Source organism: Wolffia australiana, chromosome 9, assembly GCF_029677425.1.
Source record: "Wolffia australiana isolate 7733 chromosome 9, ASM2967742v1".
NCBI lineage: Eukaryota > Viridiplantae > Streptophyta > Magnoliopsida > Alismatales > Araceae > Wolffia > Wolffia australiana.
This window is the reverse complement of record NC_135843.1, coordinates 229756-243399: the sequence shown is the minus strand read 5'-3', so window position 1 is coordinate 243399 and position 13644 is coordinate 229756. Positions and strand designations below refer to the sequence as shown.

At 37.7% G+C, this 13644-nt stretch overlaps 1 protein-coding gene across 1 annotated transcript; it reads right to left on the bottom strand.

Moving 5' to 3' along the window:
• Nucleotides 1-1463: 1463 nt before the first annotated feature.
• LOC144707755 (phosphoadenosine phosphosulfate (PAPS) reductase family protein) lies at nucleotides 1464-9383 on the bottom strand. The gene is made up of 17 exons (XM_078580993.1): nucleotides 9247-9383; nucleotides 8801-8912; nucleotides 8457-8502; nucleotides 8213-8379; nucleotides 8016-8133; nucleotides 7853-7935; nucleotides 7679-7738; nucleotides 7311-7559; nucleotides 6079-6175; nucleotides 4872-4922; nucleotides 4700-4780; nucleotides 4500-4571; nucleotides 4345-4407; nucleotides 4101-4247; nucleotides 3843-3900; nucleotides 3695-3747; nucleotides 1464-1804 (listed from the first exon to the last, which is right to left on the bottom strand). The coding sequence occupies exons 2-17, from the start codon at nucleotides 8899-8901 to the stop codon at nucleotides 1697-1699; spliced, it is 1554 nt and encodes a 517-aa protein (XP_078437119.1). The 5' UTR covers nucleotides 8902-8912; nucleotides 9247-9383; the 3' UTR covers nucleotides 1464-1696.
• Nucleotides 9384-13644: the final 4261 nt, after the last annotated feature.

Genomic DNA, 13644 nt, shown 5'->3' with positions numbered 1-13644 from the left:
CAGCCCTAGGCATTAAAAATCAAAATTGCATCAATCAATCTTTTGTCGTTACGGCATTCTGATTTACCATGCCATAAGAGTATGTTTTTGTAATGATTAGCTGCCTTAATCACCACGGAAAGCCATGATTGGTCGCCATTCAACAAATTGAATGGTGACACATGGCAGTGAGTGGATATTAAACCCCTAAAACTTAACTAATTCATAAAAGTCATATATGATTCATTAATAAGTAATAAGAATATCTTTAAGAATTTAACATCGGAAAAATCATAGCAAACATAGTGCGACCACAAAAATTATTTTATTTCAGTTTGTAAAATCCCTAAAATACATAAAAATTCTCAGAATTCATAACATCATTCCAAAAATAAATTCAATTATTTAAGGCTTGATAACACATAAAATCATTTGAATGCAAATAAACAGGTAAATATATTGCATTAACTGAATAATTAGTATGTTATCAATTTGAGCATAACCTTAGCCTAGGGTGTGCGAGTGGGTAATTAAACTTTTACATTATGCCATCTTGTGGTTTCATTGGCAGTCTATTAGCATTGTCCGGTGGCCTAGTTAAAAATCGTTATTTATCATTGGCATCTCTTCTTTGTTAGTAGTTTTACACTTCTCTCCATCTCAACCTACTCATTCACCTTGTCTCAAACCTAGGTCAAAGAAACCCTACTATAAAATCAGTTCAGCAAGGTACAGATTTTATTCTAAGACACTATGATTATTGAGAAAGTGAAGCTCCTTGAAACATTAAGGTTTACAAAACCTCCTTCGGGGAAATAATCAGAATGTCTACTCAGGGACTGCATGTATCAAAAGGAGTGGCATTAAGAGTCTATATAGTCTACATCTCCTCATCCCCATTCCAAAAGACAAAAGCTAAGAAACTGTGCAGTATCTCATAAATGTCAAATGGCAGGGAAAAAATGAGAAAACAAAGAGATAAAAAGAAGTACAATTTTTGCATCTTCTAACCCCTTTCCTGATTTGAGTCATTGAAGTTGGATAAGCTGTCACCCATCTATTCTAGCCACTATCTTGGAGTGGCACTCTCTATATCATGCAACATTCTTAGTAGTGAAGGGTACCTACTAATCTGAGCTTGAGTTGAGATGTTCTTTACATACGTAGTGCACCTTCTACTATTAAGTGCAATGAGAATGCCTTGACTCCTTTAATTTCACATATAATAGTTTGTATAGAGCTAAGACTCTAGAATGACTGAAGGTGAGATATTATTGTCATCACCCATGGATGCCAGTTCATGGGTATCTCAGACACACTTGAAGTCATTATCCCTTATCGATGTCTCTATCATAATTATCATTTTTATATGTCATTATACTTAACATATAAACGATAAAGACCGTTACATATAGGACATCTACTTGGACAGATACATGGACGGTAATATAAGAAGGAAAAAGATTGATGAATAGAGGCATATATATCATGAAGCATGCTAAATTGCATTTTGTTCATTTCAGAGCCAGTCAAATCTTCTGTACACAAGCCCACAGTATGTGTGAGCTAGCAAGAATGAGAGAATGAACCATTCTTAAGATCAGTTTTCTTTTCTTATACAACCCTCCGTCACCAACAACCCTTTCCTGGTTAGACTCTTCTCATTACTCTCTCTCTGCTCCAGAAAAGAAAAAATTTCAAAGCGCCGCAACTATGGTCACACTACAGATCCTGAATCAGAGTCTGTACACTTAAACTCTCTGAAGGCCGATGCAGGGAATTCTTTTGAGAGAGATGCAGCAGCCAAATCTATTCTCGCTTGATCCTGCACAATGAATGACATTCACGTTTCATCTATAATATCTACTGATCTGTAATATAGTTTACCCGTATACATAAATTTAATTAAATATATTTTTGCAGAATAGAAAGAAAATTACTTCCCAGAATCGTTTTGCATGTCAATAATCTCAATGCTGAAGAAAGTCTCAGCCAAGTGCTATGTGTAACCAGGTAAGAAAGCATCAAACCAAATAAAGCTACAAACGAAATAATTTAAACTTGATGGAAGCTCTAACGACCCAATTAGCAGCCAGCTTCGAAGAGTGCGTGGGCAGAACACTTTAGGGTAAGAGGGTGAGAGAGCTTGACCAATATAAGCATAACCAGACGGTTGTATAAATTATTCAAGACACCCTCTATATAGTACATATCGGGTTCGGATGCTTCGATCCAACTCTAAGTTATAACAACAGCCAAATAAAATAAATGATGCAATTAATATAAAAGCACATTGTATAAGAAATGAGCTTCTGGTTTCTCAGTCCCCCTCAAGCTGAGAATGAATGTTCTCCATTCCTATCTTGAAGACAAGCCTTTTCTGCAGAGGACTGTGTACTCACTTTGAAGGAAGATCAGCACAATGTTCTGTAGATAACATGAGAGGTACAGTTGATGCATTCCCCAGTTTCTCCTAAAAGTATAAGTCCACCTCCATGTGCTTTGCGATAGCGTGTTGAACTCAATCGTGAGCAATCGCTATTGCAGACCTATTGTCACACATCGGCCTGATTGGCTTGGTACGAGGTATCCTGAGTTCTTCCAACAGATGTTTGTCCACAATGATTCATAGATTCCAAAGGCTAATGCTGCAAGCTCTGCTTCAACACTGGACCGTGACACCACCATCTGCTTCTTAATTTTCTAGGAGATTAGATTCCCCCCAAGAAAGCCACAGTACCCAGAAGTGGACCTTCTGTCAACGATATTACGTGCATAATCAGCATTGGTGTAAATTTCTATGTACTTCCTTGGGATCCCGCATGAATCGACTAACTAAGCCCATAGCATAGGATATATCCGGCCTGGTGTGAGTTAGGCACATCAATTACCAACCAATATTCGATATCTCCCTTCATCAACCAGGGTACTTTCTTGCCCAAGGCCTAGTTTATGGTCTGGATCAACTGGTGAAGGTGCTGGTTTACATCCCTGTAGACCTGTCTTCTTCAATAAGTCCAAAGTATAGTTCAAATGGGAGAAAACAACTCCTTGAGTGAGTGTGCTACTTCTATGCCCAAGAAATACTTAAGTCTACCCAGCACTTTATTTCAAAATCCTTGGATAATGAAAAATCCATCTTAACAGATCCTTCTTTTGGTTTAAATGCCTAATACTGAACGGATGAGTTCCTCAGAGAGGTGAATTTCTGAGTTGGATAGAGAGACTTCACTACCTTGCCCACAAGTTGGGAAAGGAGAGAGTACTGAGTGGGTACTTAAAGTTAGCTTTCTTCTTCAGATAGACCTGTCCATATTCCACCTTTAATGCAGAAGTCTTCATAGCTGAGTCACGGGTGGACATGACTGTCCCCTCTGGAATGGAGATAATTCTGGTGGCCTTTCCAACACAGCATAGCCTCACTCCCCTTAAATAAGGGGCTGATTAGGGGGTTTTGATGCATTTCACGATCTGGGAAATCAGATATCCATCCAACCAAGTCCTCTGAACTAAAATTCTGGTTTACCACATTTCCCTGCAAAACTATTTTCTATAGATACATAGTTGTGCTTCTTCTAATCAACTGTGACATCTTTGGTAACATAGAATTTATTCTCGATGGGATCAAAAAACCAATACTAAGCAAACTAACTATCTTTGAGATTCAATTAAATATCCCAAAATAATAGGTAGTGAATTGTTTAAATATTTTTACCTTGCCAACAAAACTGATGATGAGGAGTCCGATTCTGGATCTGCGATGACTACCTGAAAAATCAGGTAATTCAGCAGAATATTAAGTAAATTTCACACGCTTCAGAGAAAATAAGTAAATATAACATAATAGAAGTAATGGGGCTCACCAATGTAGATGTCAGGGAAATCATGACATAACCGCAATATAGACTGAGAAACTTCGACCTTCGCAGAAGTTACATTGAAAAGTTAGTGCAATCTAACAAACCGAGCACTGGATACAAAAAGAAGAATAAAGTTTCGGACTCCAACTCAAGGAAATCTATTCCTGATGATGCATTTGATTTAAAATACACAACGAATATTAATTTTCATTCAAGAATTATACTTGGAATTGCTAAATGAAAGGGGTGCAGGAAGCCTACATCAGAAAGTGTTGTGCTCAGATGCTTTGATAGGAAAGGGGTTATCTGCACCAATGGGGAGGTGGGCAAGGTAAGCAAGCATTCCCATTCCTTTTTCAGCTCGGATATGTTGGTTGAACTAAGAATGATCACATTCCGACATTTAATCTGAAAAATATGAAAAGAGTGACATCAATGAGGAAAAGTTCCAGTAGTAGTGTAAATAGGCGAATTGTAGGGTATAAAAAAATATCAGAAAACATACTATAGGCACAGGAAGCATGTCATTGTGAAGCAGCTCTGTGATGCCTTCGGGTAGAAGAGCCATCTAGAGAAGAAAAAAAAGATTTCTAGTCTTCAAGAAAATTAATAAAAAATCTTATATAACAGGTCAGCCATTGGGCAGAAATCAAAAAGCACCTCGTTTCTGGCGCCAGTGGAATGATCGCCTATAAGATGCTGAAGATACTCCTCAAACTCTTCATCTGCGGCCTGAAAATAGAGGGAATATAAATAGTCTACATTAAAAAATATGCAGTAAAAAGGATGTTCACTAAAATTATTGACACGTAAATGAATTATTTCTCACAAAAAACAAGGATATTTCCATAAGCAATTACCAAGCGAACTCCAAAGGCCTTGGCGACGCCAGCAACTGATACATCAGAATACAAGGGGCCAAGTCCTCCAAATAGAAAAATCTACAACCGCCAAAAAACTATCAGTCCAACGGTGAGGATAATGTATCTCTATTGTAAAAAAAAGACCTTGTAGCCGGTTTCAGAACAGTACCATGTCATTTCCAGATATCTGTTCCTCGACTTCTTTGGCGACAGAATCAACCTGCATTTTATTCCAAAAAATATTATGATAAGAACCTCGGTCTGGGTTCGTATCGGAAGAAGGGTAGAGGGCGAGGCGAGGTAGATGTTCCCGGGGTAGGAGAGTCGAGGCGGGAATGATAGGAGGGGTCGAACAGATGGGGCAGGGATCGACCAGGGACGAGCCGCCTGATGACACTGTAAAGGGTTGACGAATGCAGGGACGGGGATCGTTGGAGACTAGAAGAGAAACGAACGGCAAGGGTAGGGATCGGATTGGAGGGGAGCCGGCTGAAGATCCGGTGAGACGATCACGGGGATAGGGGATTGCTGGACAGTCAAGGGGACGGGACCGAGACAGGAGGATCGAGATAGTGAGCCAAGAGGCCGATCTTACCATAAGTCTTGACTGCCCTCCTCAAGGGAGAGCTATACATATTTATAAGAAGAGAAAGCAATCTACCCTGAGCATGATATGACTAAAATGCCCTAAGTGGGCTAAAATGCCTAAGATACCCTTGGGGGTACAGGATTGTATCATATTATCATTATAAGCAAAAAGTATAATTCTAGAGATATAGCGAATTTGATTGAACGATTCCCATATGCATCCCAATAAAAGACAAAGAACAGGTGAATGCGTGCCTTTTCAGGCCAGTCACTGATGATGTTTTGACATCAAACTACACACAGGTTTTAAAGGAACATCATCTTTCAGGAACACAGTGAATGAGTCTCCTAAATATCAGGAAAAATGTTTTGAATAACATGGATCTAAATATTTTCGTGTCCTATTAAATTTTGTTAACCCATAAAACGTTAGCCATGACTCTCAGAACAGAAGAAACATCAATGAATGAAGCAAGAACAAGATACGTATGTATGAATTAACAAATGCGCATGCAGAGCATGGTAAAACACTTAATGCATCTTTGTAGACAACTAAATGAAGGAAGTATTCAAAGAAGATTATGGCATGCTAGAAAAGTCCACGCACTAATGGAGCACATTGGAATAATTAAAGGTTCCCTGCAGTAGCTAGATCGATAGGTAAATCATCAACCATATTCATTACTGACATTCTACCCTAATTGAACATGCAGGCTTCCAATGGATCCCATAAACGTCAAACGAAATTTTATGCTAACCTTAATAATTCATCTAAACAACAAACTTACGTCGTTTCTGACAACTGATTGTCGCGTAACTTGCCAACCAATAGCATGAAGCTTTTTGCAAAGTGACAGTCCGATTTGATCTTCACAAAAGCCAAAGCTGAGATGTTCGGAAATGAAAGTAGTTTAGGACAATAGTTAAGGCAGAAATATCCACAGGCAAACGGATTTGAAAACACCTAAATTAACCAACGATCGATCTTCTTTAAAAGTGATAAAGTAAGGGTAACGCAGTTATTTTATTCCTTGGAATATCCAGAAGGGTTAAACTGAAGTCTAATAGTTGAGACAAACAAAATTCAACGGAAGATGATGGGTATGAACCGCTGCATATTTGTTTTATGAAAGGCAAGAGCGTCTGGTGCATGTCTAGTGCTGGTATGTGTGAGAAATCAACATCAAATGACCATTTTGACTGATTCTGCCACAAATGATAGCAAAATAAACAAATGATAACCTAACAGAGGGATAATAACTGCTCACAGAGGAATTCTCAGCAAAGCATCACTCTCTGCATCTTTAATGGAAAGATCTTTAATTCGCACACAAACAGATAAAACACTAGAGCCAACTGATGGAGGTCAAACCTAAGGTCTTCGATCTCTTAACAATCTAAAAAAGAAATAACAAGAGCAACGCCCAAGATCTATCCAGAGAGATTCTAGAAATACGGACCACACATAAAACAAATTCATCGTGGGCATATTTTTCAAAGGAATAGAAATTGATCCAATTTCCGAGGGGTTCACAATACTCGTTACGGACGATGACAAAAATTGTCATTGTCCAGAGCGTGAATGACTAAAGCGATTTCATCGTCATCACCATCCTGGTCGTAGACGAATAACAATGATGATTTTGTCATCGTCTCATGATGATTTAACAGAGGGAGTGTGACCAGAGATGATGACGAGGCAAAACCTTCCTTGTCGTCATCCTACCTGCAGATGAGAGATGATTGACTTGGATGCTGATGATTTCGCCTTCACCATCACCATCCTTGTTGCAGATGAATGACAATATAAATTCGTCAAGCTCTCTTGTGATCTGAGTGAGGTTAACGAAGGGGGAGAGATGAGAGACAATGACAAGATGAAATCGTCATCATCATCCTATCTGCAGATGAGAGACGAATGACCGGGACAGTGGCGTCTCGTCATCGTCATTGTCATCGGTGACGGCATACACTAGTTTGCAAAGTTATACAAAAAGTGGAATAGTGAAATGAGACATACAGAATCTCATCGCCTACGCCAATGATGGCGGCGGAGAGAGTCTTCGAGGAGCATCGGTCCATTCTTATCCCATTGCTTACTGGTAAAACATTAGAAGAGGATGAAGAATATTTCCTCGCTCGCCCGGCCCTCTCTAGCCGACCATCTGAGAGGAGATACGCAGGTTTAAAATGCTCTCCATTGTCAGTATCTATGAAGGACAACAACGCGTTTGGAACTGTGTCATGTATGCTCCCAATGGAAGTGTATCTAGCCAATCAAAAGAATTATCTGTCAACACACGATAAAATCAAAGAGTTTTTTCTGCGCACTGATTTTTAAGAAAAAAGAGAAAATCACTAGAAAATTATATATTCATAAATAATTACCCTTTATCGTAAAGACTGCAATATTCAACTCCACATGTCAAGAGGAAGGACCACACATCCCTGTCAAAAGGATGATTTTTTTATAATTTTCTTCATATAATCAGAATCAAAATTATAATCAGATTCATCCATGAATTGACATCAACAAAGGGTCATCATCACAAAGAAGGTAACCTGTATGACCAGTCTAGAATGGGATTCACCCTCATGAACGGAGGCCAGCCAAAGGAACTCGGAGAAAACTGCTCCTGCCCAACCTACAAGGTAGAGCAAAACTTAATTCTTAAAGCCACAAGCAGTCATTATGTATATACTACACCAAACCTAAATGCTTTACCGCATTGGGATCGCCAATACGTGTACCCAGGAAAATAGCCTTAATCGGTTTCTTTTTCAGCACATCCTCCAGTCCAGACTTAAAATCTGAGTGAATGACCTCCAACTCCAACCCATAACTGCACACAACCCAGAAAAATATAAATGAAACGGAAAAATAGATTAATCCGCCGTCTGAATTCTAGAATTGCAACTTACGTATCAGCTATTTCGTAGGTGAATGAATTGATCTCCGGGAAAGCAGATGGGCTGTCAAAGTAAATAGTTCGCATTGCACATTCCTTTTTGGTGCTGGTTTCAGATGACCTTTGACCTTCCTCTGCATTATACAAAAAATATCCCGCACGAAGCAGGTGCAGAAGAACCTACAAAATAATTGCCCGAAACTGTCAGTCGAAATTAATATTTTAAAACCAACAATCAAACAGAGATAAAAATATACGGTCGAGTCTTTCCCTCCGTTAAAGCTGAAGGCGATCTCCTCAAACCTTCAAATTGATAATCATGAATCAGCGGCATCCATGTAAAATTCAAAATCGAGAAAGAGAAGACAAATTAACTAGTTCTATCTATTCCTCATACTGAATGGATCAATGAGCGATCTCATCCAAACAAAATTTGCAAAACTGAGTTTGAAGTGAGATACAATAAAATGAAGGGAGTGTATAAGCAATCTAGACTGAGAAGTCAGATTAACTACTAAAATGTCTTCCTGTTAACGATGGATCAGCAACTAGCTTGAAGCAAGATATAATAAAATGACGGGGGTGTCCGGAAGAAACGTACGAGTACAGAGCAAACGTCCTGCGGATGACGAAAGTGGCGTTCTTGTACTTCGTCTGCAGCCTCCTGTCGCTGCACTCGCTGATCGCTTTGTCGATCTCCATGGAGATGCCCACTTGGATAGAAGAAGGGAAACGAAAGAAATGTCGAACGGAAACCGAATGCGAAGTATTTCGAACAAGCTGAGACGAGGAGAGAATGGGTGGAGAAGAAAAAAGCAAACTTTCTGCACAACAAGTGATGGGTAGAGGGATAGAAAGAGAGGAAATCGCAGGGAAATTTGAAAAGGGGAGTATCTGAATGGAATTATCCGCCGAAAGATGGCCAGAAGAAGTTGTGGCGTCGGCGTTCCAGTTGCGTCATCCCTTCGTCGCTTCCGACTTACCTCTCGGTAAAATACAAGGAAAAAGAGGATCGGATGGACGTTCCGAACAAGATAAACTACTCACCCGGAAAATTTTTGATTACCCAACTGAAACCCAGTGGAAATTTGATGAAAGGTGAAGACTTTCTACCACCCAGGAACTAAACTGCACAAAAATTGCTCCGCCCAACCTTCTCCATGATCCATCCAAAGCCTGCTCGTTTATCCAGTCTTTCATTCTTCTTTAAAGAATATCTTATTATTTGCATCGTAATAAAGTAATAATTAAATAACACGTCACTCTCTAACATGTTAGTGAATTTTAATACATTCGTTTTTTGGGCTAAGGGGCTCACCACTGAGAGGTGTAAGGTTGTTGGAATGGGCTCCTGACATTTTAATGCGAATTTAAAATTCCCTACCATGTACTGCAATGCTGAAGTGCTCAAATAAAGGGTGAACCATTGAATTTTCAAGCTGAGTGGAGGATACAGTGTCAACTATTTCACAAAAAAAATATTTGGATTCCAAGCTGCTGAACATTAGAAAGAGGGTTCTTTTTATTATCAGTCTTTGAAGAGAAATTTCCATTATTATTGATCCAGGGTTACAAGCCCATAATTGTACCATGCTTCTTGCAAATTTTGATGGAACAGCAGCTAAATTGGAATATTAACATATGGGGATGTATCCATATTTATTGATCTGTATCATGTCGAGTTAGTTCACTGCAGAACTTTCTTACTTATTTGTTGTTTCCTGTGTAAAAGGTTAATAATGCACATTAAGTTTATAAGAAGACCCTGAATCTCTAATCACAGCAACTTGGTAGGGAAGTAAATGAGTTGTCTGACTTTCAGATTTTGACCCGTTGACTCTCATTTAGCCAAATCCTCATTGAAGCCTCGTGAATCAATAACTTTTTGTTTTAGAGTCTAACTTCTAAAGGTGAATCTATGTTGGAATCACCAAACAGCATGCACCAAATTTGCCAAGTCCACATTAATCCAGAATCCCAGGTAAGATGATAAAGTCTCTGAACCATAGAGACTTTCTTGGGATATAGAGTTGAGGGGTTAGTCACATAGTAATGATTGTCCATGTAATGTGGAAAGTTGGGAAACATGTGATTATGCATGCTGCATTGAAAGATTTACAAATTAGCAGAACAACAACTCCCATGATGACTAGATCATTTTTGATATTGTAGCATGAATATACAACTCTATATTTTTTATAAAATTGAAAAGATGTTACTCATACTATTTGAGTACAACACGCTGAGATGGCAACTCATTACATAAATCATGTTCAGTAAAGAGCCTACATATTCCTGAACACTACAAGCTCACTCAACAACCATTGAAGCAAAATCATCTCTAAATGATTTGATGTACTTATTTCAATGTTACAAGTCCTGATTCAAAATCACCGAAGCAATTCCTCATGAAAGTGGGAGAGGTGAAGTATTCATTCTAATATTAATTTTTTTCATCCAGTAGTTCAAAATTTTTCCTTCCTATGTACTTTCATTGAATAAATACATACATAAGTTTATACTGGTTTGAAGCTGCTACTCTTGTTTTAATCAGGCATTTATCACTTTTAATTTATCATGATGCTAAAAAATGTAATTAAACAAATAAATCAGTATATGGTGATAACATGCATTTTTAGTAGCTTAATCTAATCATTTTTTCATGTTTATTTGTGTTGAATTTATTTTTAGAATGATTGAATTCATATATGCATGTTATCAAGCATAAATGATCAAATTCATTCTTAGAATGATATTCCAAGATTTCTGTATTTTATATATTTTTGGGGACTTTCTGACAGCATATTCTAAACGAAAACAATTTTTGAGTCAGAATATGATTTTTGAAGAATTTTTAACATTAAATTTGGAAAGATATAATTTTTCTAAGTCAAAATATATATTTATTTGTATTTTTTGGGCTTTTATTTTATATGAATTTTAGAATTTTTTGGGTTTTTATGAGTTTTCGTGGACCAATCAGAAAAAAGGAGACATTTTTTAGCAATAAATGTGTTTCATGGCCCGAGAAAGAGATGATTATAATAGTATTATTTCTCTGTCCTTAGAATAGTCAACAATGATGGTTAAGCGATGTGGCAGCACCACAGAGCGCCACGTGTACATGTGCCGCATACATGTCACATTTTTATTGGTTTAGAAGAGGAAATCGCCGAGGTGGCGCAGGCTCACATGGTGTCACGTCAGCTTTGACAAGAGCTATTAAAGTGATATATTTAAATAATATACTATCATTATTCCTTTTTTCTCTTTTCCTAGGGTGATACATGGCGCAATGAGAGCCATCAATCGCAAATGACGAGGAGGAATCTCAGCCAATCATCCCATCTAATGCCCAAAGGAGACAAAACCCTAACTGAATGATGTGACAGTGCTGAGAATGAGGAGAGAAAAATATTTGAATTAAATCAACGTCTTGAAATTATTTAACATTCATGCTTGATATTTGATGATCGAGAACTTGGATCGAGCTAAAATTTGAAGGGCAGCTTTGTCTTTTTGTCCTCCATCTATCCATTTGGTTGGATCTATTAATTGAGCCCATGATATTTGTAAAAAATATCTTTTAGCTCACTTCCTCCTAGTGAGGTTGATTGAAAGAAAGTGAAGTTTTGAAGGTCCATCAAGTGTTCGTTGGTGTCTCTAATGCTTGGGGAGGTTCAATAGAGAAGTGGGGAGGTTTATCTGCATCAGGAAGACGTCCTGATCCTGGTGGAATATAGGGATCTAAGGTTAGCCTTTTGCCTTACATTGAATTGTTTCCAAGACACTTAGTTTATCCATCTTCACCATCTATCACCCTCATCCATTGCCATCCCCAATCCACTCCGTCATCGTCCTCTACCCATCCTCACCTTAACCTTCATTTCACATGCCCTCTACACGGTGACGATCTCCTCACACATCTCTCTCCTTCCTTTTTCAACCAACACATATCACTACGTCTCTTTTTTCTACCATCAGTCTACCTCATTCTTGCAATCTTTATCACCGTATCCACTCGAGTTTACGCCACTTACCACGTCATTGTTTCGATCCCGTCTCACTCTCCTTTCTCGTCCATCTTAATCCCAAATTAGTAAGACCCTAAATCCATTTATCATATTATTATCTACTCTAATCATGCATTCACTACCTTATACATAATTCCTCTCATATTCTCTTCACCCAATTGAGATTGTACTTTCCCTAATATCTGTTCCATGTGGAGACGACCCGTACTCATCACTAGCTAACTAAATTATAATGAGTATCGGTTATAAACTTTATTGATTAAGCTCAAATTCTCAACGATGTAATTTTTACCCAAACTTTGAGTTTATCAGCTTGCCAGCTAGGCTCTTTATTGTGCCCACTCAATCTCCATAAGGTTCTCGTGACGTTGGTTAGTTCAAATTCAAATAAGGCAACAAGAGGTGGCCAAATCAAATTTTGGTTCAATGGTCATTATTACAATGGCATCAACTATTGAGATGCGATTTTCAGTTTGATTCCAAGAGTTCAGATATTAAATATATGGAATATATTGAAGATAATGAATATGCACCGCCTTCTAGTTTGTAACTTACACTCATTTCTGAACACATTGTTAAAAGACGGTCAATGACAGTTCAAAGTAAATTCAACCCTCACAAAAGGCAGAAATTATCTCTCTCCTCATACCTAACTGAGATTCAATCTTTTGAAAATGAAGAAACCAAGTGTTCACTTTTCAAGTCCGTCATCAAATCCAAGGCCTCAACCCTGGACACATAGAGGAAACTATTGTGCTGGAGAATTTCTTGTGGAGCAGCAAAATAACACCAATGTATTTCACTGCTCAAAGTGAATAATACCAATGGCCAAATCACACCAATCTAAATAACACCAATGGTGAAGTAGTAAAATTTTAATCTCAAGGTGAAGATCTATATTCTTAAAGTCTGGCCTCCTTTTCATAAAATTAAAACTTAATCAAGTGATGTATGCATCCATTATTTCAAGATTTTGTTGAAACACATTGTGCTCAAGAGTAACAAAAAGTGTGGTGTTGACGATGCAATCTCTTCCTCCTACATTGAAAAAAAATTTCATTCATTTCTTCCTATCAATTAATAAAATTATTAAAAAGTAAAAGCATCTCACCAAGTTTCTCACTCTTTTTAATCATTTGATTTTATTTTATTTCATTTGGATTTTTCTTAAAATAGGCATACACAATTTTTTTCTATGCATTATGCCAATATCTTATTTCTTTCCATTTCATCTATTTGACAGTAGTATTAGGTTTTGATTTACACCGTCTTCTTCGTGGAGTTTGATAAAAATATATGACTTTTGCTTCTCAAGAAAACATAATATCCATGTATATTCATACTTTATATAGTTATATTATATGTACCCAGATCTTGTTGATGAACTACAATAAACCTGATATTTTGAAAT

Coding starts and splice junctions, on each gene's coding strand:
- LOC144707755 (XM_078580993.1), bottom strand. CDS start 8,901: ATGGAGATCGACAAAGCGATCAGCGAGTGCAGCGACAGGAGGCTGCAG. Junction 7,936..8,015: donor GTATTGGCGATCCCAATGCG/GTAAAGCATTTA, acceptor TCTACCTTGTAG/GTTGGGCAGGAGCAGTTTTC. Junction 4,781..4,871: donor AGATATCTGGAAATGACATG/GTACTGTTCTGA, acceptor TGGCGGTTGTAG/ATTTTTCTATTTGGAGGACT.